Raw genomic sequence first — 27,177 nt, 5'->3', positions numbered from 1 at the left:
TTATCCATCTAAGGCGGCGGCCATTTTTGAAAATTACATCACAGTGCTCGACTTGGTAATATCACATGACCAAACCCATAAGTGAGCCCTTAGGCACTGTGATGTCATTTCCATGATGTCATTTTCAGCCAGCAGCAAGTGGCAAAATGGCCGCTCCATGAGATGGATTAAAAAAACAACAACAAAAAAACAGGTGGATTTTGCTGCTTAATTCATATTCTACAAACTTAGTAAACATATTCTATAAAGAACATTTTTGATTCAGCTTCCCTTTGACATTCCAGAGAACTTTACTCAATGAATTTTTGACATGTTCATAACCAAACGCGCTTCACCAGGATACAGGTGCTAACAAAAATTTGTGTGCTTTCACATGTTGATGTCCCCCAATGGGCAATTTATGCCTTGAAAAACTGTAACGAGGACTTAAAATACACAAAGGACTCAATGCAAGTTAAGGACAAATATATTTATATTTTTATTCAGGTTTAAAATGAGTAGTATTCAAAAAGGAAAAGCATAAATGGTTTCAAAAAAGACATTCAAGTGTCTTTTTTTTTTAGCATGTATTTTTTCTTTCTGTTAAATATTACACAAAATAAATAAATTCTAAGAAAACTTTTGATAGAGTTTGATTTGCTGCTCTCTCAGCCTCTCATATCCACTTCTTACCTTCTCATCATCCCCCCCCCAAGTCGCTGATCACATTTATTTTTCCCATATTTTCTACTGTGCCAGCGTGCTTTTATAAGTTAGACCAAAAAAAATAGTATATACATTGTATAGCAATATATCTTTCTATAAAAAATAGAAGTGTCCTCATCCGACAAATGCGGACTTCTTTAGGTTTCGGTCCTTGTTCCTCCTCCGGATTCGAAGTAGCCTTCAGTCTGTCTTCCAAACAATGTCCTCCTCCAGATGCTCAGCAGTCTGCAAGATTGAAGCTTCCCCTGGCTGGATGCATCATCATCAGGGATGCACCACAATGGGCAAGAAGTGAGTGGTTGTGTTTTTCCTCCTGGTCCTCTTGCCCTTCACGGCTTTGCCGTTGGCGTTGAGTCCCACAAACATGTGCTTCCTCTTGTTGCGCCACTCGGCAGACGCGTACGTGTTGTACTTGTTCTCCTCGATGCGCTCGATCAGGCGGCAGTCCGGACCAAAGTCCCTCTGTGGGATAGAAGCGCAGGTGTGAAGGGAGGAGCGATGATACATAAATGATGGTCAAATGGCTTTTATTTGTAATGTTTTGTCACATCGCTGCTGGTGTAAATTTGACTCTGGCGTCTCAGTTTGAGGCACTTTTTCATTTTTATTTTTTTATAAATAACAGAGCTGGGCTTTTCCGTCTCTGTCAGCCCCGACAGATGCCACATATTCGGCGGAGTGCTTTATGACGTCTTTTTCTCGGGGTCTACTTCTTTGTGCAAAATGTACTTTAATAAATGGAATTTCAAAATTACTTTTTTGGGGGGTACTAATTGACAAATCTTGTTTGCAATCAATGACACGCATTTGTGGGAGTATTTTGTAGTTTAGTATCCCATAGAAAATCTTAATTTTGACAGGAAACCTGTTATGATGTACTAATTTAGTATATAATTTTGTGGTATTTTTGCAAAAAACATGAAGTCGTCACATGTTTTGCCTTGGTGGCCCACAAAAAGTGATGTGGCAGGTTCTGATCCCCAGACCTTGAGTTTGACACCTGTTATAAAATGCTTTCAAATTAAAAATATTTTTCATCGAGATTTGTTAAGTCACAAAACTTGTGTACTGCATATAAAAAATGTCATGACTTTTTAATTTTCTTTTTTCTAGAAAAAAAAAGAAAAAGAAAATGTCATGACTGGGTCATGCCAGGGTTAAGTTTGGGTCATGCAAGGGCATGACAGGGTTATGTTTGGGTCATGCAAGGGTGATGCTGACTGTCCTGAATAGGGTCATGTAAGGGTTATGTTTACTGTCATGACTAGGGTCATGCAAGGGTTATGTTTGGGTCATGACCTTGAGTTTGACACCTGTGTTATAAATGCTTTCAAATTAAAAATATTTTTCATCAAATTTGTTAAGTCACAAAACTTGTATACTGCATATAGAAAATGTCATGACTGGGTCATGCAAGGGTTAAGTTTGGGTCATGCAAGGGGATGACAGGGTTATGTTTGGGTCATGCAAGTGTTATGCTTACTGTCCTGACTAGGGTCATGTAAGGGTTATGTTTACTGTCATGACTAGGGTCATGCAAGGGTTATGTTTGGGTCATGACCGCGCGGTCAAGTGTCTGTTTTGAACTGATGTAACCAGCATCTAGTTTCAACTGGTAAATGCTATGTGATGTCAGGAGATATGTGATGTCAAGAATCTTTAATCTCTTTATATGGCCAACAGCCAATCAGAAAATTCCATGTCAGTCATGTTCCCCACATGTCTAGCCACAACCAATCAGATCTATTTGCTGTCTATATAAGCTTGTCTGAGAAGGCTGTGTTTTTATTACATCTGTTCCTCTGTGCACCTCCCCAGCCCAAGTTAGCTTAGCGTCTCGTGATTATCGATACATTCTCGTTGTTTCTTGTCTAGTCAAGTTTGTTCTACGCCTCTCGATGTTATGCGAATAAAGAGTTAAAATCTTATTTGCGTCTGCTTTTTTTGGGATCCAAATCCAGAGCATAACAGAAAATGGTCTATATATGAATGCTTTGGAAATTACTATTATTTTTTCACCCAATTTCTTTTATTCATTTTTTTATTTTTTATTTCGCTAGCTACTTTTCTGTCTATATCTGTAGCAATCTCCTCCAGTGCTGAGCAAATGTATTACTATTTGTCATAAATCGACCATCGAACATCCTGAAGCGCTTTAATGCGGACTCTTTCAATTTCAGCAATTCAAATTTAACATATTTCTGAAACAGTTATTGATTTGTCAGAGGGTATTTGTAAATAGTCCAACTCAAACAATACCGGATATATTTTGGACAATTTTGTGTAACATAATTCTTGATGTCTTGTCAATGGTGAAAGAAACTAATTATTTTGGCTCATATTGCGCTATTTATTAATTTTTTTTACTTATATCAAAGCGTTTTTGACCATCATCAGCATAATGGGCAGACTCCAGGAAGTTGACAGTCCCTGTTTTACCACATTTGAAAGTGACATAATCTGGCAACAAGAGAGGAAAAACATGTTTATGTTTACTCAGTCCAAAATGGAATACATTTCCTGTTGTACGTAGCATTTGCGTGTGTTATGTAACGATTGGCAAATATTAATTATATCAATAGCAAGTGCACAGAATTTGATCGCACGCGTCGCAAGCATTGTTTAAGGGCGGGTTTTCTGTGACAATAGAAATGCAACCATCCTAATTGCGTGTGTCAATCTGGCGATAGAATGAAACAACGATTTCATTGGATGCCTCCTGGATAAAGAAGTCAGTGTTGCAGGGCCATCGAGTGTAATCAAATGCCAGCCCTTCGGGCCTGTGCGAGTGCGGCTTGTGTTGCAGCCGAGCACAAGCCCACGTCATGGGAATTCGGTTTGGGGGGGGGTCAACAGAATGCCTCTTTTTCTTTTCTAGCGGGTGTCATTTCATCTGCGCCGCCGCCACTGCTCCGCAGAGACACGTTGAGAGTTGCCTCTCTTATATTGACGGAGGGGAGAATGAGTGGAAGGAGAAAAAGAGATGAAACAAGGGCTACCGCCAACCCCCACGCCCACCAACTCCCCAAAGGAACTGAGGGAAGAATAGAGAAGGTGGAGGATTGTGTTTCCTGTGAACTCACATTGACTACATTTACTTCCTGTTGCTGGAAGAGATGTAGCCTTGCTAGCCCATTGAAAAAAAAACAAAAAATCTTCACCAACCCATTGAAGAAAAAAAAAAAATCACAAACTAGGATTGAGACATAACAACTGTCCATAATATTGGGTTTACTCACAAATTACTACTTTGTTTTTGTGGGCCTATTTAGTTGAAAATGAAGCCATAATTCTGTTATACGAACGCCAGCACGTGGATACACGTAATTTTAATTGAATACCTTCATCAGAGTGTCACTGAAAATAATGCATCATAAATCATCTATTTTACATACATCTCTTATACTTATATTATATATATTTTAAATAAATTTAATTTCATTTGTTTCATGTGTTTGATATAGCTCTTATATAAATGTGTGGTTGAGATAAAAAAAAAAAAAAAAGTCTCTTGTAACGCTAACATTACTTATTCGCTTCCTGTTTTATTTTGAAAATCTCTTGAAACAGGAAGTGGTGCTTGTGGCAAAAATTGGTAACTCCCGAGATGAAGAAAGGTGAACTCAACACCAGTCCTTCATTTCCTGTCGTTCGTGAGTGGACAAGCTGATTAATCCAGGTGTGCCTGATCTCAGTAACTTCAACAACAACATTGGCCAGACACACCTGGATTAATCAGTTTGTCCACTCGTGAAAGACAGGAAACAAAAACGTGGTATTCAGTTCAGGAAGTAGCCGAGATGTGCAAAGAGCCCATAGTCGTGCTAAACTAATATTGAATTATGAAATGTGTTGATATTTAAACGAGAAATACTTTAAGTTTGCACGTTTCTACAGTGTTGGGGGAGCAGCAGGGGAGTTTTGCCAAAGTTTGACACTCGACTGCCCAAGTAAGACTACAAGCACACGTGGATGGACCATTCATTAGCAGCAGAGCTAATACACGTTTTTACGTTTGACCAGATGGGGGTTTTGAGAAAGGTTCTTCTCTACTAACTATATTCCGGAGTGTGTGCGATCACCTTGGTCACAAAATGGAGGAGGAATTCATCATTATGCCGTCACAAGTTGGATTTAAGGTACAACTTTTGATTGTTGTTGCTATGGGTCACTGTGGGCATGATGGTTTCTTTGGAGTTTAAATTGTAATTTTAAGAGCGAGTCCACTGATTATGGTATGAATTGAAGTTATTACAAGGCAATTTGGCTGATTTTTTTTTTTTTTTGTTTCTTAATCAGTTGTTGCTGTGGCCAAAGTTACGTTTAGTTCCAAACTCCTAAACCACACCAATCATGGGCCATTTTGCTGTCAATGTAATTTGCCTATTTGTGTGTTGAATACTGACTTCTATTTTGATTTTGAAACGTCTTTCGAATGTGGTTGTAATTATTTGGAAAAGAAAACATACAGTATATAACAAGCGTAAAGAAACACAAATTATTTTCAATGTTTAAGGATGTTTTCAATTAAAAAAAAAAAAAAAAAAAAAAAAAAAAAAGCTCATATGCTTAAAGTGAACCAAAAGAAAAAGGTTAAAATTTTGTGAGTTATTTTGAAAGAGGATCCAGTTTTCTTCCAGGACGATATTCGGTTCTTGAAACTGAACATTTTGCACAGGGCCAAAAGCGTATAGCAGTAACTGAGCATATATATCTTAACTCATTGACTCCCAGCCATTTTCACAGAAGCAATCCCGTTCGCTTCCAGCTGTTTTACTGAATTTTGACTGATTTTGCAAGGCCCACAGAATATTGTGCTCTATTGCTTTAAAAGCATGGAACCTATCAAAAGAAAGATCAAAGTCTCTTCCTGCATCAGGAAAAAAAATGTGTTTCTGTTTCCGTTTTGCAGCAATTAGCATTAGAAGAGAGCTAAGTTTCATCAATTTTCACAAATCTATTTAAAATTGTAAGTAATTTAGCTTTTTTTCTGATCTCCTTTGCTCTGCTGCCACCTGCTGGCCGTTTGTGTAATTTCTGCAACCGTTCTTTGCAGTTGAGAGGCTGCATCAAAGCCTTCTGTATGCTTTAGCATTAAAAAAAAATAAAAACGTATAAATACGTCTTTGGGACACTTAAAACCTTAAAAAAAAAGTATTTACACGTTATTGGTAGCAAATGAGTTAACTGAACTGCAAACCAAACTAATACCATCTCCTGAGGTGATATCAGTTGACATAATGATTCAGAGCAGGTTTGTTTGGAGTGTTCACATGCACAAATTACGGCGTTTAATTTATTTGGTCTGCGGAAAGGAGGGACGGTGGTGGTTACACTGGTTTGACTAGAAACTCACCGCGCCGTACAGCTCTCCCTTCTTGCTGATGGCCAGATAGTAGTTACTGCTGAGGCCCCTGATGGCCACAACTCCCACGTCCACCGACTTGATCTCCAGAATACCTGGTGGACAGAGAGGCACCTCTTTGTAAGAAACTAGTTATGGTCACGTGATTGGCGAGTTGCATATTGGATAACAGGGAGTGAAACAGAATAATTATTCAGAGAAAACATTTTTTTTTTAACCGTTACTGTTAGTAAGTATGAAGTTGATGCTCATGAAACTTTTGGAGTAGATGCAGGTAGTCCTCTAGTTATGAACGTCCGACTTACAAACGTTTGCAGATATAAACAAACATTGCCTGATGTGCATAAATGTCTAAAATCGAAATTGATTGATTGCACATACCGACTCTTTATTACCCCATCCACCTCCTCCATCTACGTAGCCATATCTCTTTTTTTTAATTAGGGGTGTGAATTGCCTAGTACCTGACGATTCGATTCGTATCACGATTCATAGGTCACGATTCGATTCGATACCGATTAATCCTGATACAAATTTATAAGTTGATTGTTGCGATTTTTTTTTTTTTTTGTACTCAAATTTAGAAATAAAATATTAAAGCTTAATGTACCATTAATACAACATTTTTCCATGCTTAAGGTGTGAAAGTTAGACGTTTTGTTGAATATTTTCCATCAAAAATGGATGTTTAAAAATCGAGTCGTCCACCTATTGAATCGATTCGATAATTGCGAGCTGGAATATTGCGATATATTGCCGAATCTAATTTTTTTTTTTTTTTTTTTTTTTTTAACACTCCTACTTTTTATTATGGTACACTATATATTTATTTCTTAATTTATGTATAGACAATATATGTTTATACAGTAATGTCATTTTATTTAATTTCTTTATTTTCTTGTTTTTTTAATTTAATACATTTTAATTTTAAAACAAAATTTCACACACTATGTCTCATCTTACAAACAATTCGACTGACTCGAAACACATCGTGTGATAAGTTGAGGACTACCTGTACTGACTTCTGATTGGAAAGTTTCTCCTTTTGCGTTTGTACACACAACGTTCCGTACGTGGACAAAGTTTGTGCTGTCGTCTTCGAAAATGTGCACTTTGAAAACTGTTATCAAATGTGAGCATTTTTCAAAGCAGTCTCACTGAAACAACACGCAGCGAAAGCAAGCAATTTTTATCAATTGTCGGTTAAAATGTTTTGTAATGGGTTCTTGAGATTAAAAAAAAAAAAGTTATGCCTCTTTAAGATATGCAGATTTTCGTCACCAAATGAACCTAGCCACATGCTTTATCTATTGTTATGAAGAAACTTCTTGAAGAAATACGGACCATACTTGCATTTTTCCATAAACCTCCGTCTTTAACCTTCCCCTCATTCCTTGACCTAATGTATTTTTAATTTAGAATGAATCAGGTACAAGCTATCTCTTTAGCACAGCTTGTCCTTGCCTGTATGTTTCTTGAACAGTTGAGCAATTGGAACTCCGTGTGTTGAGATATGCTTAAAAGCTGATAATGGGCTCTTGTGATGCTCGTCGCCGTGAAGACTGTTGTGTCTTTTCTTGCCGTACTTTGTTCTTTCTATGTGTGTGGCATGCATTTTAGCTGTTAAAGTGTGGATCAAAGCAGTGGTTCTTAACATTTTTACACCAAAGTACTGTTCTACTAACTGTTTGTCACGAACTGTTCACCAAAAGTCCTAACAAGTCCATTTAATATTTATGGTAACTCTGTAAGCCAATGTTACATTATGCATACTGTTGTTTGAAAATTAAAATTGAGCTTAAATATAGGAAAATAAAAATATTCTACTTAAATTAAATAAATAAATAAATTAATAAATAAATACAATGAAATAAATAAATAAAATTAAATAAATTCAATTCAATTAAAATTCGTAGATAAAATGTACATGAATAAAAGTTTACAAAACCAGCAGTTCTTAAATAGAAAATTTGATTAAAAAGTTAAATACAACTGAACTGTATTTAGGCAGTGATTTTGTCGCGTACCACTAGAGGGAGCCATGGGAGTACCACACATTGAGAATCACGAGCGCAAAGCATTGCTCAATTTACAATAACGTCTACCAGATTATACAGTATGTTCATGAACATAACTCACAAACAAAAGGTAAATAAATGTCACTCCATCCACACTTTTAAGTGCTAAGTGATTTCGGACTTAAATGTTTTTTCTCTTGTCTTATTATTACTCGGGCTGTAACGATATCCAAACATCACGATACGACACACCCGTCACCATGGGCGGGCCATAGGGGTCCGTGCCCGCCCACCAAGATGATTGTGCCCGCCCAACTTGAGTTGAGGCATGGATCTCTAAAATGGTTATCCTTTTTTTATTATATTTTTACATTCATTCGGTTTAGCACTCTTATATCCGAGTGTCAGTAAACGCAACACAGGTCTTGCGGTGTCGGAGGTATGTTACGTTTGTGTTGGCTGCTTCAGTTCATTGCTTCTAATGCTCGCCACTCGCCGAATTGTTCTTGTTTTTGGCGTCGGCTGCGGCCAACGGTGGCCGTTTGTACAAGTAACGTTTTCTGGCAGCATTCTTGCAAGATGTCACAATATGAAGAAATAGTGGTATGGTTTTGTTTGATTGATAGCCAGTCTTATCTGCAACAGCCATCACAGTCTTACTGAAAATAATGCTTGGTATGCCTTACGCTGACTTATACGCATACGCGACAAATATGTCAATGTTGGCGTGCAATGCAAGAGTCATGTACATTTTGTACAAGTGAAGCTGAAAGTTTCTGAGGATGCTGGCGCACGAGACAAGTGAGGAGGGACATACTACAAACTACTTTCGTGTCGGCAACTAAAGAGTCACTTGGGGAAAAAAAATAAAAAAAAATAAAAATAAAAACCTCTACGGGACCCACATATCGTTTTGGCATCTACAATGAGGTAGGATTTTGCTTTCCTTTTTTCTTTTTAATTCTGCTGCAGACACCGTTCGAAGCAATATGTCAGCACATCCGCCCTATTGGATGTGGCAATTGTATTTGCCATTACATCGGCAAAAATAGTAAGATTGACTTTGAATGGGATAATATAATCAAAGGTAATAATAATTCCTTTTTAATCCAATGAGTTGTGGCTTGATGATACATCTCCAAGGAGAAACAGAAGGAGGCATCTTTACAAATAGCTTCACTTTGCCTCATCCAATATGGCTATGGCGTCAACGTACCCACGACGCCACCGCAGTCTACTTTATGTGTGTGTACTGTAAATGCGGTCTATGATGATACTGTCAGCGGGCGCCATTCAATGGATACATGCACGACAGTGCTACATAAATGTATCCAAATATATTGGGCAAGTTAATGCTGTCAGTATGGTATTCAGAATAATTGGGCCCGCCCATGCATTTCATGTGCCCCCCTTAAGCCTGGGTTCTGGTGACGGGTCTGCGGTACGATATGAAGGTCACAATACGAAAATTATCATATTTGGGGGATTGGCGATTATTTAAATAAGATCACAATACGCTTATACTAAAAAAGCACAATATTGTGCTTTTGTACATAACAGCAATGCATATAAACCACCTACAATCTCTAATAATAATATTGAGGCACTTACTTGCTAATGCAAGCACACATCGCTTCACAAGCAAATTAGGTTCCCCTTCATCTGACAATTAGCATAGATTTTAAACATAGGCCAAAACATCCCTAATGATAATTGAATTGCACTAATAAACTACTAGAGGGTGCTCGAACTTCACAAATGGAAATCAACCTGACTTTTTAAACAGATGTGTTCCTTTTTAAATACTGTGAACATGACGACGACGATATTGTGGAAATTTTAATATCACGATATTGCCCTTATCGTTACATCCCTAATTATTACAAGCTTCTATGATTTCCGAAATGTTGCATGAAACTTTAAATTCTGTGGGTGGGAAAAAAACCAAAAAATTGCCCGACTTTCTTCCTCACAAGTGAGCCCCAGTCTCGCGTCGTTCCTCAGCCTGGCCCGTGAGCTTACAGTCGGACCTCAGAGCGGCCTCTTGCCCCCCCCTGCTCATTCGTCGCTTTGCTCGCTGGCTGCGCACCCTGCGACTGAGGTGTAAGCCAGGAAAAAAAAAAAAAAAACATTTTTCCGTCTTATGTTTGTTTTTCTGGCAACGGGAGCTCGTGTATGCAGGCAAGCAAATGAACGGGACAGAAAGAAGCGCTCCGGCTGCCAGGCTAGCAAGAGGTCATAGCGTGCGTATCGGCTTTCCGGCCTGAACCAATTTTTGGTTTAAGCAAGTGGTCAGCGGTGCCTTCTTCTCTCATCCTAAAGTCGGTCGCACCGTGCCATAAAACTCTCAGGGCTTTCAGAGGATTAGCTGGGGCTGGGCTGTAGGAAGCAAACTCGCAGGCAGATGGGGAATTGGTGAAAATAAAAATATTGTGACAAACCGTATGACGTACTACGGTAGTATCGGTCAAAACGTGTGACGGATATCCAGTCCTGTAGTCGCTTATTCGCAAAAGCTGTTTCCATAGTCCAAATCTGCATTTTTTTTTATTTTTATTATTATTTTTTTTTTAATACGCTTCAAAATCCACACCTTCCAGGCATAAAAATGTATTTATGAATTTTGGGCCTTTTCTCGAATTTCTAGCGCTTCCATTCAGTTTCTTTTTCGCAATGCTTGAAAAATTGAATAAAAACAGGTGGATGGAAACTAGTGTTGTTCCGATACCGATACTGGTATCGGCAGAGGTGCCGATACTGCATAAAACAGTGGTATCGGTATCGGTGACTACTCACAAGTTAACATGCCGATACTAGGGGTGTGAATTGCCTAGTACCTGACGATTCGATTCGTATCACGATTCACAGGTCACGATTCGATTCGATACCGATTAATCCCGATACGAATGGTCACGATTCGATACCGATTAATCCCGATACGAATTTATAAGTCGATTGTTGCGATTTTTTTTCATTCATATTTAGAAAATACTAATCAGTAAGCTTGTAGAGTGTAAGATTTATATGAAAATGTATTATTTATTTATCTGAAATTTCAGTCTTATAGAGGTTGTAATCTGTTTCATGTTTGAACAGCATTAAAATAAAAATATTAAGGCTTAATGTGCCGTTCATATAACATTCTTCCATGCTCAAGGTGTGAATCCGATTCTGCCGATTATTGAATCGATTCGAGAATCGCGCGATGTAGTATCGCGATATATCGCCGAATCGATTTTTTTTTTAACACCCCTAGCCGATACCATTAATTCCAACGCTAATATAGGATTTTGGATGCAGCATCTTGTGTCTCGCTTGTGCACAACATTCACTGATATATGACATGTTCACTGCATGCCGATCTAAGATATCCTATTGGCCCTTGAATGCTCTGAACCAATGGCAGGACAGCGTTTTCATGTTGAGGGAAAAAAAAAAACTTAAGTATCGGTGTTGGCCGATACTGCAAAGCTGCATATCGGTATTGGGAGCCAAAAGACGGTATCGGAACGACACTAATGGAAACCCAACTACTGACTTCTTCGTCCAAAAGCTGCGAAATCTTCATCCTGCTTCTTCTTACTCTGAAATTAATTATCCACAAATAATGTGCTATTGTCGAGTTTCTGTGCTGTCAAAAGATCGACAGGATAACCATGTAATACTCTTCCATATCAGTAGGTGGCAGCAGTTAGCTAATTGTGTTATACTTTGAGACCGGACAATCGTGTGGATACGTCAAGTCATCTTTATTTATGTAGCGCTTTGGTGGCGACTGTTGCATTGTGGCTAGCGAGACGAGATGGTTACAGTGACAGAGATGTTTTTGAAAAGGAAAAATGCTGATTCCGAACTGGACCCTGGACATAATTCGGAGCCAGATGAGGGTATGAGTGGAGGTCATAAGAAAGCAACGGTTAGCTAAAGCAAAGACTGAGAGCTGATGATGAAGTGGCAAAGTACAGGAGTGATGCAGGAAATTTAAAAATCACGATTGAAAAGTGGGACAGTTTGGAGAATCTAACAGCATTTCTGTAGTTCTCTTAGCGTATGTGCACAGAATAGGAATTCAATGATATGCAGTGATGATGTATACTAGTGTCATACTTGAAGTCGCTTTTTTTCTTTTGTGCATAAGCTCCGTGACCGCACTGTAAGCACTCGCACAAGATTTCAAAGGGTAGATCAATTTCTGTTTTATTGGCGTGATTCTATTTTTTTGCTTCCCAAGAAACTGAAAGAGTACTCCAAGCAGCGTTTTTTATTTTATTTATTTCAACTGGTAGAACTGTGGTGGCTTTAGAACAATATCACTGTGACCTTTGTCATTGTTTGAAGAAAAAAAAAAAAAAAAAGATCAAGGCCGATAAAACCGAGTATAACGAGGAAACGGTTCAGCTGGAGAAGATTAAGAAGCAGTTTTCAATTTAAAATGGTTTAGCTCAGTCAGATATACTTTTTTTTTTTTTTTTTCATCTATGTCCACCAGATTTCTACAATGTGTATATGTTAGGGATGTAACGATATCCAAACATCACAATACGATAATTATCACGATATTGTGGGGGGGTTGGCAATATTTGAATAAGATCACAATATTGTTAAAAAAAAAAAAAAGTGCTCATACTAAAAAAAAAGTGCTTTTATACATAACAGCAATGCATATAAACCACCTACAATCTCTAATAACAATATTGAGGCACTTACTTGCTAATGCAAGCACACATTGATCGCTTCACAAGCAAATTAGGTTCCCCTTCATCTGACAATTAGCATAGATTTTAAACGTAGAAGGCCAAAACATCCCTAGTGAAAATTGAATTGCACAAATAAACTAGCCACTAGAGGGTGCTGGAACTGCACAAATGGAAATCAACCTGACTTTTTTTTTTTTAAACAGATGTGTTCCTTTTAAATATTGTGAACATGGCGACGACAATATTGTGAAAATTTTAATATCACGATATTGCCCTTATCGTTACATCCCTAGTATATATATATATCCATTTTCAGATAAATAATGTGATTTGTGTAATGGCAACAAGTTTATAAATTCCGTTCGGAACTTTCAGGAATAAATGTGGACTTTCCCTCCTACACGTTCATGCTTTTCTACACATGTTTCATTGTACAGTATTTAAAATATTAACTGGAATGTGGATGGGATCTCAAAATCGGCTTTGTGACAAGTACAGAAAGCACCACAAAACATCTCATCCGTCAGCCTCGATGTTCTATCTCGCCACGGCACAGCAGACATTTCTATCACGTGTCAAAATAAGGTCTCTGTGAGGCGCTAAAGGCTGCTCCACCTGTTCAAACCCCCCCCCCCCCCCCCCACACACACACACACACACACACACGCACACACACCGTTTGATGTGGTTTTGAGAGGACCAAAGCAGTTTTATGACTCAGTCACAACGAGCTGCCCGTCTGCAGAAATAAAAGTCAACGAGGCTTGGATTGCAACACGGCACATGTAACAGCACAAGTTATATACATATATAGGTAAAAATGTGCTACAGTTTTTTCTTTTTTCTTTTTTTTTTTTAATCTTAATGAGCCCGGTCAACACCTTGCCTTTTTGGACACATACTCATTTATGTGGTTTTATTTCTGAAAGGGGGGCCATGAACTCCCACCATGTGTCCTCTGGATCCGAGCCCGGCATCTTAATTATCTGTGTTTTAAAGGCTAGAAAAAGCACAAATAGCTCAAGGTTCACCTAATAGAAAAGGCATGGCAAGACATCTTCCACTAAATACACACTGCTAGCTTGCTACCATAAAAAGGGTGCTGGAGGCTGCCGACCACATCAAATATGTGACATGAACGGAAAGTTATTAGCAAAGTTGATTTTTGATGATTGCTGTTAATATTGCACAAGCATCCAAATACATAATGTAAAGGCAGTGTCTTGAAAATCAGTAATATGGTCATGTTTGAAGACTACAAAGAACCATGCTGGAAGTTTTATTGTTGTGATTGGTTCATTTTTTTAATTTTAGACTTAATCGCAGTAGTGAGATTTGGGTATGGGACCATGGTGTACTCTGTCCAGTGCTTTGTTATTCAAAGAAATCATAAATCTGAGACATCAAGTTTCTGGCAACAAACTCTTAAGCAGATTCTGCCTATGGTAAAAGAAAGGCAAGATGCTAGCAGTTGTGATGCTACGTCGATGCTACATGCAAGCTGCACATAAGTCACCATTGTGCTACTTCGGCATAATCTTGATTCCATCATTTGTAATTAGTTAAAATTAAACACCACTTTCTCACCACAATTGAACCATGCCAGGTCTGGTTTCGACCACCACTGTGACAACTTGTTTGATCTGTACTTGAACTAAAGGAGAAAATGGGTGCTAGTATCAAACCGTAAAGCTTCTAAATTGGTACGACAATACGACAGCAACTGAGTTGTATTTGTAGAAATTCAAAACTCATTTCATTTTAACAATGACATACCAAACGCCCCTTATAAAACATGGACATGCCAAAATGCTGTTTTTTTTTTGTTTTTTTTCCCCTCAAGACCAGTTGGGTCCCCACAAACCAAAGTTGGCGTGCTATGTACATTAAACGGTTGATTGATTTCATATTGACGATTGTTTTCAGGACCAGCCATTAATGTATTTGACACAATGTGCTACATAGCTCATTGTTGCCCTTTCCATTGTTTTATTTCTTTCCCATGATTTTTTTCATGTATTGTGTGATTCGGACACTGCCTATGGTAAACAAAGAAAAAACAAAGTACAGTTCTTCCATAACCACACCAAAAAAAAAAATCACATCAGCAAAAAACCCATGTGATTTTGTTTGGTGCTGTTATGGTTTGTTTAAAATGCAAGAAGTTGCTGGTCCAAGGCAATTGTTAGTTGAATTACGCCAAATTCAGATCACCTTCCTCAGTGCAGCATGACCACCGCCAATTATGTCACATACATTTTAAAACAGCTGAGAGAAACCCAATATAAAGGTTCTGTTAATGGGGAATTGATAGAGAAGAAGTATATATAATATATATATATACATGGAAAAAAGAAGTGTGACCACCGGAGGTATTACCATTCCTGCACCATAGTTGACTTTGTAACATGAGAACGTGTCAAAGCTGCCAGTTTCTGTCAAAACATTTCACAGGCCTTCCACGGCAGGAGTTATGTTTTTAGCTAATGTGCTGTGACGGTCATCTGCATTTCACACATTTTTCATTCACCCCCTCAGCTGCCTGTTGCGGTAAGAGGTGTTGACACTAAGGTTTCAGCTGCAGAAAACTGGTCATTTTACACCACAAATCTGACAAACTAGCAATTTTTCTCGCCCTGTTTATACATTTCTACGTACTTTCATGTTTATATTAGACATAAAAAGTGCATTTTTGAAATTACCTTTTAGTCTTTGATTGCCCTGAACAACAATTTTTCCACATTATAAAGAGTAGGGTGACCATTTGATTTCCAAAAAAGGGGGCACTCAGCCCAGCCTCGAGATAAATGGCACAGTGTACACAAAGATGTCATACATTATAACTGTTTTGACGTGGCACGCCTCCTCTGTATGTATGTAACTCTCTTTTAAAGTCTTACTTGACAAATGAATAAATAATGACATAAAGTTCTAAGCCCACTTTTTTTTCTTTTGCAATAGAGAAAGAAAGAAAAAAAAAAAAGTAGAAGGACCACAATAACAGTGTTGCATCCATTTGCTCAAGGGCACCTTGACAAATAGAGCCGCGGTCCCCAACCACCGATTCGTTGCCTGACCTGTGGGTCATTTGGTACCAGTTTGCACGAAGAGAAGGAATCCGGTTCGTGGCACAAAAAAAAAGGTTAGGGGACCAAATGATCTAAAGTAGCATCTTTCTAACAACTTGTTTCCATTTATTTTAGTATTTGGCAGCCGGACTCACTCAATTCATAACCCTTTGGTTCCAAAGTCTAAGTCATTAAAGATGAACTACTATTGTTGTGGAAAGTAAACTACAATGCGGCATTATTTTTTGGCATTTTCTAGTTGCGGTTAAGCTATTACTTTGGCATGGCAGCTCATCTATAGGGTCTGTTGTAGGGGTGTGAATTGCCTAGTACCTGACGATTCGATTCGAATCACGATTCACAGGTCACGATTCGATACCGATTAATCCCGATACGAATTTCTAAGTCGATTGTTGCGATTTTTTTTCATTCAAATTTAGAAAATACTAATCAGTAAGCTTGTAGAGTGTAAGATATTATTATTAACTCGGCTGAGTTCTGTTCCAGCTTATCCAAGGTTCCAATAAAGTAATCTGTGCGCACGTCATGGTGTTTGACATGACACTTGCACCAGATAATATTAGATTATATGAAAATGTATTATTTATTTATCAGAAATTTCAGTCTTATAGAGGTTGTAATCTGTTTCATGTTTGAACAGCATTAAAATAAAATATTAAGGCTTAATGTTCCGTTCATATAACATTCTTCCATGCTCAAGGTGTGAATCCTAACCCGAAGTCAGACGTTTTGTTGAATATTTTTCCATTAAAAATGGAAGTTTAAAAATCGATTCACACACACACAAAAAAAAAAAAAAAAAAAACTTTTTTTTTTATTGAATCGGTTCGAGAATCGCGCGATGTAGTATCGCGATATATCGCCGAATCGATTTTTTTTTAACACCCCTAGTCTGTTGTTACTCAATTTGCAGTGGCACTTTTTTTGACATCGAAGCTCTCTCAGGCTGCATAAAAACATTTTGACACATTGGCAGTGTTCGTCTGACATTTCAACAAAATTGGCACCTAAGCAAATTGTTTCAAGTCGTTAAACATGGCCATTGTTTACGTGCAGTGTACTGTCGATGTAAGACACAGGTTAATTAGCTGGCATTCCTGGCTGCTCTGTTCTTCCAGGCCCCTTGTCCAGATGCTTCCCCGGACTTTACCCGGAGCCCTCCGCGCTAACTTTGATGACTCCATTAAGAGCCTCACTTTCATGCAGGCTACATGCAGGCGGGGGCGTTACGACGGTGAGGGAATGTCGGAGAGTGGGAAGCACATGGTGTCTGTATGGCAGCAGCTCTGGATGTTATCCATCACAGATGCTGTTCTTCGCCTCCCACTGCTTTATTGGCCATTAATTGTGCCGCTTCACATACTCCACTTTGTAACGCAACAATGACACTTTCGTTGTTACTCTTTCAATGCGGAGAGGCTGACAAATGGGCTAAAAATATAAATCACTTCTGTAAGGCATGGCACGTTGGCTTATTATAACTTTGCTATAATTGCTACCATGATTAAAGTCATGTAAAAAGCGGCACAGAAAAAGGATTATCCTTATTTTCAACTGTGAAGTCAAATCCTGATTCTCTACCATAAAATATCTCTTACGATTTTATACCCTAACAGTGTGGTACCTCAGTGGTTCTCTGTGGTTGTTTGTTGCCAAACTGGATGATTTGTTTTTCGGACAACGTTACATTTTTTGGATTGTCAAGGCTTGGTCGTGATGGGCCAAGAATCCGAATGGGCGGTGATTATAAATCAACTCAACGGGATTGTAAAACATCAGGAATGAGAACCTGCACACATGCTACTGTGCTCAGAAATCCAACTCGCCAGTCAAATAATCTGTGAAATATGCCATTACAGTCATAAAACCTCATTGAAAATCAGGTTTGTGGCTTAATATTAGGAGCGTCTCCTCCCAATCCCGTCTGTTTACATTATGATGATAGTGTGCAAGAATCCTGAGCATAATATAAACAATAAAAAGGCTTCCCACCAACTCAACATTCTTTGGCATAATAATCAACTTCTGATTCTTCTGCCTATTTTCTGATACTAGTCCTCCGCAGCAGCACCTCGAAAATGTGATTTTTCGGCCTGCAACATTCAAAGCCAGAAACGTTTTCAATGATCTCCAACGTACATCTTTAACTCATTCACTCCCAGCCATTTTCACGGAAGCAATCCCGTTCGCTCCCGGCTGTTTTAGTGGATTTTGACTGATTTTGCAAGGCCCACAGAATATTGTGCTCTATTGCTTTAAAAGCATGGAATCTATCAAAAGAAAGATTAGTCTCTTCTTTCATCAGTAAAAAAAAAAAAGTGTTTCCGTTTTTCAGCAATTAGCATTAGAAGAGAGCTAAGTTTCGTCAGTTTTCACAAATCTATTTAAAATTGTAAGTAATTGACCTTTTTTTCTACATGGCCCTGGTTGATCTCCTTTGCTCTGCTGCCACCTGCTGGCCGTTTGTGTAATAACTACCATTTCTACAACCGTTCTTTGCAGTTGAGAGGCTGCATCAAAGCCTTCTGTATGCTCTAGCATAAAAAAATTAATTAAAAAAACGTATAAATACGTCTTTGGGACACTTAGAACATTAAAAAAACGTATTTACACGTTATTGGGAGCAAATGAGTTAATAGGGACCCCCCCAACGTCAGGACTACGTCAAGAGCAGCATTAATAAATGTGATTCTGTTACATACAGGCAAAATAACCACAAAATGTCGACATTTTATGCACATTATGCATACAGACCAACAACTCATCAATTATGTATCTTTGTATCTTTTCCAAATGAGTCCGAATTTCAAAGCAGTTCTTCATTTTATGCTGAGTGGTCTTAAATGTCTCTGCATGTTGGTTTCAGTGTAACTACACAACATTTTTACTTGCAAGGATAATCAATATTGTGCGGCTTTTTCTTATGAGCGTGTTAAATGGTGATTATTCGGTGGGTTCCAGTAAAAGAAAAGAGGTCATGAATCAAGTGGCATAATTTGATCCAGACTTCAGCTCGCTTTCAAAACAAGTACTGGATGTTAAATGCTTTGAAAACGGTTTCATTTGCTTTTAATCTTTCAGGTAAAAACTGTTGGTTCGTGTAAATTGCTTCAGTAATTTTGTTTTGTTTGTTAAGCAGTTGTATCCACTCGTCTGATTGCGCAAGAAATGCGGAATTAATTTCTGGTTATAATTAAAGCATTTCATAGCAAAATACCGTGCGGATATGTTCGATGCAATCTGAATGGACTCTTAGCATTGCTCCAGTGGTGCAAAAAGCATTTCTGAGTCAATTGCGCCTTCTTACTATAAAGTACAATATTTTGGTAGACAGCTCTGTGATTTGCTGCCAACCATTGCAGGGTGTGGCCCACCCTACCTTTTTGGTCCAGTGTCCAGCTGGGATAAGCTCCAGCTCATCCGTGACCCTAATCGGGTTGATTGCTATACAAAATGGATGAATAGAAGATTAGACTGCCAAGTGTATTTTTCCATTGTTACAGCCAAGTGCAATACTGTATTTTTCATTCGTTGCTTCAGCACGAAATTGATTAAAAAAAAATCAATGATTCATAGAATTATTAGCAATCACTTAATCAACTAATCGATTGTGGTGTCCGTTTCAAGTTAGTTCGCCTCTCAGCACCCAATTAACTTGACTAATGTGCTCCACAACCTGCAACATAAAAAGCAAATATACTGTAAGCCTTCTGGTTACTTTCAGAGGAGCAATTGGCGCAAACATATGAGGAAGCGTGCAGGTAGTTTTTTTTTTTTTTTTTTTTTTTAAAGGTTTAGTGTATGTTTTCAGAGCACAGCTGAATGTAATTGTTGACTTTGGCAGCTTTCGGACGAGTCGATGGTTTCAATGTTTTCGGAGCAAGCTTGGCCCGTGCACGTTTGCGCACCACTTTTAATTTACTGGGAGAGGAGTCCATGAAGATGTCAAAGTAACTTTTGAAGCAAGAGCAACGCTGACACTAACCTCTGCTGCATCCCGTAGCTCCTCGTAATTCTTTTTATTTTTTTTTTTTTATTTTTTTTTTTTTTTTTTTTTTATGGGCCACACTGATACTTTTTCCCACGAGAACCCTAAAACGCTCATCAAGTAGAGAAGGGTGAAGTGGACCGCCGTTGTAACAGAATAAAGATCTATAAAGGGGACGAATTGGACTCATTTCAGGAAGACATTCGACAATGTACGAAGCAGAAATGGATTTTTGGACTCCATGTTGTTTCATTTGAAGATACAGTAGTAAAATAAAGGTTGTGCTGTTTGCTATTTATACAGAATTTTTAGGGAAAAATATGATTCTAAACACGTTTGAATTGTTGTGATGACATTGCACAAGACCCGAGCAGCCCCCCCCTGCAATCGTCAAGGGGTTAAATCTGCATGTGTTTTTTTTTACGAGCTTACTCAAAAGAACAACCAGTTACATCAACGTAGCAAGTATTAAATGAAGAACAATGTGAAAAAAGAACACGCTTTCACTAGCAGACGTGTGAAAGTGAAAGTTTCTCGGGTCACCCCAAGTCGTTAGTTGTGAAATTTGACCGTGTTTTTTACATTCTTCCATAACAGCGGTTAACTGTGTACGTGTGTATGTAGTGAATTGAGTGTGGTGCATTTTAACATTGCAATAAATAATATTTCCTATCCATTGAGAACGTTATGAGCTATATCTCATAATGTAATCCAGACCTGAAACACAAGGTGTATCTTGTATAACGGCATGAACCCATACAGCACAATGCAACTCGTGTACGTTGGTCCCTACTTGACAACGATGACTTGCATTGAATGGAATCAGCCATGGATGCACAGTGCAGACATTCGCTGCTGATATTGAGCCCCAAGCGCACTTCCAATGATCTTCAGTCATGCTGGAGAAGGGTAGTTATCGTTTTTATCAACGACCTGAAAATGCCGCTCCACATTTCCGTTCCTCGGTGTAGTGATTAGGGATGTAACGATAAGCGCGATATCGTGATATTAAAACTGCCACAATATCGTCGTCGTCATGTTCATGATATTTAAATGCAACACCTCCTGTTAAAAAAAAAAAAAAGTCACGTTGATTTCTATTTGTGCAGTTCTACCACCCTCTGGTGGCTAGTTTTTATTTTAGTGCAATTGAATTTTCATTAGGGATGTTTTGGCCCTTTTATGTTTATAATCTGCACTAATTGTCAGATGAAGGGGAATGTAATATACCTGTGAAGCAAGTCAATATATGGATTAACAACATAATAATAATTATAATAATTATAATTATAATAATAATTATAATAATAATTATAATAATAATTTATAATAATAATTTATAATAATAATTTATAATAAATAATTATAATAAATTATTAATAATAATAACCTAACTGATGTTATGGACAAAAGTACAATATTGTGTTTTTTTTTTTTTTTTTTTTTTTTTAGTATGAGCTCATTTATTTTTTTACAATATTGTGACACAATATCGTGATAATTATCGTATCGTAAGCTTCATATCGTGATATCGTATTGTTTATCGTTACATCCCTAGTAGTGATATTCCACTGAGAGATGAGGCAGATGCTTTTCGAAAATGACAAAGTGAAAGGAAAAAAATATCCTCCTCCCATTTTATATGGAAGTACTTGGTTTATAAATAATTGTGATACTTTTTATTACATTAATTTTTATTTCTACTGATATTTACTGTGATTGTTCGTGATTTTTAACTCATTGAGAGACAGCAACTGTATACATATATCAATGGTAGAATACTAGGAGTGAATTGGTAAACTAGTTACTGCCATGGGATCGACAGACACTCTGGCGTTAATTGTGTATGGAGCTTCGACTATCGCACTTAATCCGAATAATAAGAATATCATTTGTACATTTACATTCTCACATTAGTTCTCCATATTGTAAAATTAGGATTTGCACACACAAGGAGTTACTTTTCCATCAACAAATCTTCCTGACTGGGGGTCACGAAGTAAGGGTCAACCGGGGTGGGGGCGGGGTGTTAGGGGGCACAGTGGTGTAATTAGCATAGAGGTGGAAAAACATCCCCTAAATGGGAACATAAGAGCCTCCGCAATTTGGACCGTGTTGCCAATTGCTTCCCACCAGTGGCGTTTAAAGCATGCGCCTCGCCGGCAGTCACCCGTCCATTGCTGGCTCTTGTTGTGAAATCAGTTGATCACATGGCCGCATGTTGAGGATACAACTGAAAAGTCAGAGTGGTGTCCTGCTCTTAACTGCGACACCATGATGACCAAAAAAAAAAATCCGGCCACGGAGGAGATTCATGACCCGAGAGCTGGACTTAAAACGTCTTCATCACCTCTGACACCATCTAATGACGCCCATTTGCAAGCTGACCTCCTGAACATTACCAGACTGCCAGAGCTTGATAACCGCGCTGCAAAAAGTCAGCCCGAAATAAGTACTTGGCTCAAAACTTGAACAGGCTTAACACCTGAGATGCTGCGGTGTTGAGCAGAGTTGCTTTGTTACATTACTGTGTGTGTGTGTGAAAGCTGTCTCACTGGCCATGTGTTTTTAATGAGCGCAAATCAGATTCAAAAGAACACATTTTTGCATTTACAGTACAGGCAAGCTTTTGAAGCTCTTGGCACACGTGGCCACAACGCCTCTGTTACTTTTATTTATATATATATATATATATATATATATATATATATATATATATATATATATATATATATATATATATATATATTATACTAGGGCTGAGAATCTTTGACAGTCTCACGATTCGATTACGATTTTTTATTTGATTGACAAATGATTTCTACTTCAATTTACAGATATTACTTTGCAAGACAAAATGACAGACATTAAAGTGTCTTTTTTTTTTTTTTCAACATTTTTTAATTAACTTTGTATTGTAAGTGCCTTTTTCCACAAAAACAGTATATGGGCTACAACTGCCTTTTCCCCTTCTTCTTCATTTCTAATTTTAAATAATAGGTTTTTGGATATTAAATTTCGATTCGATTAATAAATGATGATCTCGATTCTTTTATGAATCGATTTTTTTGGCGCACCCCTAATATATACACCGTATTTTCCTCACTATAAGGTGCACCGCATTATAAGGCGCACCTTCAATGAATGACGTATTTAAAAAAAAAATTCTATATATAAGGCGCTACAGCAGAGGCTGGGGTTACATTATGCATCCATTAGATGGTGCTGCGCTAAAGTGAATGTCAACAAAACAGTCAGATAGGTCAGTCAAACTTTATTAATATATTACAAACCAGTTTTCTGACAACTCCATTCACTCCCCAAATGAATAAACAGCTGTTTTATTATTTTCTCTTAGGTAAAGTATTAGCATTAGCTAGTGATCGAAGATTGCGTCTTGACAGCGAGACCTGTTGCGGCTCACTATTGATCCATATATAAGGCGCACTGGATTATAAGGCGCATGGTCAGCTTTTGAAAAAATTGAAGTGCGGAAAATACGGTACATACAAATGTATCTATATGGCCTTTTACAAACAAGCTAATTGACAACGTAGTCCAGATGTGCGCTTACGTCAAGAAGGGAGGTGACATGCCAAATGAACATCACCGCAATGTCAGTGTTCTCACTTAGGGGGGGGAATATAGCGGCATCTTTTTTTATTTGAAAACAGCGATTTGTTTGCAGCGCATGCTAAATAGCTGGAGGTGGTGCATTCGCGTAAACATACATGCAAGCTTGTGCACAGATGTGCGCTCATGTCAAAGCATGAATCATCCCGGAGAGATTCCTCCCTGATCGTCAAATCATTCCCACTTGTAGAACGTGAGGTTACAACGTTATATATCTGTGATCGTGCCGAGATAGCATCTGATTTATCTTTTACTTTTCTAGCCTGGCCGGAAAACAAACTACATGATTGATTGGAGCGCTAATACCATGCATGACCTGATGCTGTTATGGCATCAGTGACTTGTTGCGCTCTTTAAAGCACGGCGTGGTGCATGTGTGCGTGTAACTTCAAGCAAGAAGAGGGAGGGAAAGACGCTAATTGAAATTCCTTCAGCCGTGTCTGGCAGAGCCTTGGTGTCTTGAGTGGCACACACGCACGTTCACACCGGTTCAGGTCCTAATAAAAGTTGACTTTTGCCATATGGAGGCCATGTGCGAGACCGGCCTCTCTGTGCCCGTGCGTATCTGCAAGCGTGTGTGCCCAGCAGGAGAAGCTTGTACGGCACCACAAGAGAGATTGATTGAAGTTTGTGATGTGTATGAAAGCGTGTGACTAATGTGAAGACAAAAACCTCAGTCCCCGCCCCTTACAGTGTTTGATACAGTAGGCCATGGACTTTGAGGCAAGAACATGAACCACCTCACTTCCGAATGTGTCCATGTTCAGATGACATTTCTTTCTATATTTGCGATGTAACGATAACGGCGATATCACGTTAAAATTTCCACAATATAGTTTGTCATGTTACGATTTTCAAAGCAGCACGTCTGATTTAAAAAAAAAAAAAAAAAAAAGGCCAGGTTGTCTTCCATTTGTGCAGTTCCAGCACCCTCTGGTGGCGAGTTGATTAGTGCTGTTTAATTTTAATTTGGCATGTTTTGGCCACTTGTGTTTCAGACCCATGCTAATCGCCAGATGAAGGGGAACTTCCTCCACAAATTGACTTTGACTTACAATGTATGAGTGCATTATTAAGTGCAAATGAATTATTGTAGGTCGTTTATGTATATTAACTCATTGACTCCCAGCCATTTTCACAGAAGGAATCCCGTTCGCTCCTTGTTGTTCTACTGGATTTTGACTGATTTTTGCAAGGCCCACAGAATATTGTGTTGTAATGCTATAAAGGCATGGAACCTTCTGAAAGAAAGATTAATGTCTCTTCTTTCATCAGAAAACAAAAAGTATGTGTCTATCTGTTTCCGTTTTGCAGCAATTAGCATTAGAAGAGAGCTAAGTTTCATCAGTTTTCACAAATCTATTTAAAATTGTAAGTAATTGAGCTTTTTTTTTTTTTTCTACATGGCCCTGGTTGATCTTCTTTGCTCTGCTGCCACCTGCTGGCCGTTTGTGTAATAACTACCATTTCTGCAACCGTTCTTTGCAGTTGAGAGGCTGCATCAAAGCCTTCTGTATGCTCTAGCATAAAAAAAATAAATAAAAAAATAAAAAACAACGTATAAATACGTCTTTGGGACACTTAGAACATTAAAAAAAAACATATTTACACGTTAATGGGAGCAAATGATTTCAGGTTAATATTATCTGTACTTTATGAACTGTATGTGTAATTATGGCCTCAGCTAATTAACATAGACGAGACATTTACATGCTCTATATATGTTTATTTTATTTGTATTTGTGATTTTGTTTTCCAGAAATCACTCTCATATACCCACACAAGCAAATTAAACGGTCCAAAGAGAAAACCTGGTCTAACCGGACATACTGCAGCGGTTATCAATCCCATAAATCGGTCATACCAGCAAATATTGTTCAACATCTACATTAAAAAAAAAAACACATTACTGTGCTATTTTTTTCAATATGACCTAATTTTTTTGATATTGTGTTTTTATACAGTATCATAATTTTTATTTTTATTTGTATTTTTTTAATATACTGTACATGGCCAACCTCCCACAACATTGTGATAATTATCCTATCATGAGGTTCACATTGTGATTATTGTATCATGACTTTTGGATATCCAAGTCGAGGTGTCTTGTGGCGTAGTTGTGGTCGGTCTGGCTACTGAATGAAAGCCCCCCGAGTAGAGCACGTGCTCAGGGAGCCCCCCCCCCCCTCTTATCCCGCGCACATCATGTAAAAAATCATCTGCCGTACTCGACTAAACGGAGCATTTTGCCACATCACGTTACATTTAACCAGCATTCCTATCAGTCGTCTGAAATATGTCATTCCCATTTATTATGTTGAAACATTTTCTCAGTGTTTTTAATGCACTTTTACACATCACTGACAGCAACTTTACTTGATGGAGGGAAAGAAGCACTGCTTTAGCTGCAGGCAAGGGAGAAATCAATGTCTGTATTTAAAGAAGTAGTGATAGCAAAGACGGATGACTTCCTTTTGGGTAATTAGTTTTAAATTGAAACCAGTGGATTCTCCCGGCTTACTAGTTTTATTTATACCCCAACTAGGATGCATCTTGGCAAGTGTGGTAGCATTGAACCAAGACGTGATTGAATGCAGTTAGTCATTTTCACTTTTAAGCTGATGAAATATACGTAAGCGACTTACTGTACGGGTCGTCCTCGCTTTTGGTGCCGTTGACTTTCCCTTTCTTGTCAATGCGGAGGAAGAACTTCTGGTAGGAGAACAGTTTCCGCCGGCGCACGTCTCCCTGCAGGTGGTTGTAGCTGCTGCGCACGTGGCGCCCCACCACGGCGGCGGCGGAAGACGGCGATGATGACAGGTTGGTCGCCCGTGGCAACCTGGCGGAGGAGGCGCGCAGAGGTGCCGGTGACGAGGAGGAGGAGGAGGAGGAGGACGACGGCGCTGATGATCCCTGAGGTGGGCTTCCTCCTCCGGCATGATGGCTTTCGTTAGACCTCGGGGGCGCAGGAGAAGTCGAGGACGACGACGATCCGAGCAGCAGAATGAAGACGAGCGAGAGGACGTGCGGCGGGGTTGCGCGGCGGCGGCGGTGGCGGGGGCGGGAGGAGAGCCAGGCGACCGGTGCACCTTGTGTCACTGTCCATCTACACATGGTAGTGGAGCTGGAGGAGCTGTGGAGGTGCTCAGGGGCTGGGGCATGCTGAGCTGGGGGGCAGGGAGAGGGTACAAGAGCGGGAGAGGGGCCCCCCTCCCGTGCTTACGAATCTCTTTCGGGGGCACCCACAACAACCTCGCCTCGCGCTATTTTAAATCTCGAGAAGCTGCAGGATGATAACGGGACCAGAATGTTGGACTTGCTTCACTGTTTATTCCTCAGGAGCTCTTTCGGAATGTCTGGACGTCCATAAGTCAAATCATGCACAGCCTAAACAACTGTGTGTGGGGGGGGGGGGTCCTCCGTCCCCCCTGAATTCACTGAAAAATCCTTAACATGCAAAAAGCTCACTCTTACAATTTTAAACTCTAGTCCACGCACGTGGTATACTCTCCTCTAGTCCCGGAAGGTGAAATGATGCTCTACGTCTTCTTTTATAGCACTAATAAATTAAAGGGAAAAAAGTTTTTTTTTTTGTTAAAAGTCCACCAAAATCCCCCACACAAAGTAGGGCAGGAAAAATTTGTGAAAGAATCCAAATTTCTTCCAAAGTTCCTTGAGTGCC

The 27,177-nt window shown here is 38.8% G+C and overlaps 1 protein-coding gene and 1 long non-coding RNA gene across 3 annotated transcripts in view; one reads left to right on the top strand and one right to left on the bottom strand.

Moving 5' to 3' along the window:
* Nucleotides 1–500: 500 nt before the first annotated feature.
* On the bottom strand, nt 501–27,177 carry fgf10a (fibroblast growth factor 10a). Its single transcript, XM_077497271.1, has 3 exons — nt 26,141–27,177; nt 6,062–6,165; nt 501–1,167 (listed from the first exon to the last, which is right to left on the bottom strand). The coding sequence occupies exons 1-3, from the start codon at nt 26,607–26,609 to the stop codon at nt 970–972; spliced, it is 771 nt and encodes a 256-aa protein (XP_077353397.1). The 5' UTR covers nt 26,610–27,177; the 3' UTR covers nt 501–969.
* Nucleotides 4,377–27,177, top strand: part of LOC144002239 (uncharacterized) — a 63,642-nt gene continuing 40,841 nt past the window's right edge. Inside the window, exons 1-3 of one of the 2 annotated variants that reach the window (XR_013278695.1) lie at nt 4,377–4,655; nt 4,729–4,844; nt 16,993–17,791. This is a non-coding gene — a long non-coding RNA (uncharacterized LOC144002239). Of the gene's footprint in view, nt 4,656–4,728; nt 4,845–16,992; nt 17,792–27,177 lie in introns of those variants that run through there. The other variant, XR_013278696.1, reaches the window with a different exon arrangement.

The sequence above is a fragment of the Festucalex cinctus genome, chromosome 15 (genome assembly GCF_051991245.1).
Source record: "Festucalex cinctus isolate MCC-2025b chromosome 15, RoL_Fcin_1.0, whole genome shotgun sequence".
In the NCBI taxonomy this organism is placed as follows: domain Eukaryota; kingdom Metazoa; phylum Chordata; class Actinopteri; order Syngnathiformes; family Syngnathidae; genus Festucalex; species Festucalex cinctus.
This window is presented reverse-complemented; position numbering and strand designations above follow the sequence as displayed.

Bases quoted from the DNA above. Each gene is read 5' to 3' on its own strand.
- fgf10a (XM_077497271.1), bottom strand. From the start codon at position 26,609: ATGTGTAGATGGACAGTGACACAAGGTGCACCGGTCGCCTGGCTCTCC. The intron at 6,166-26,140 runs GTAAGTCGCTTA...TCTGTCCACCAG, and splicing joins AAGCGAGGACGACCCGTACA to GTATTCTGGAGATCAAGTCG. The intron at 1,168-6,061 runs GTGAGTTTCTAG...TCTATCCCACAG, and splicing joins AGGGAGAGCTGTACGGCGCG to AGGGACTTTGGTCCGGACTG.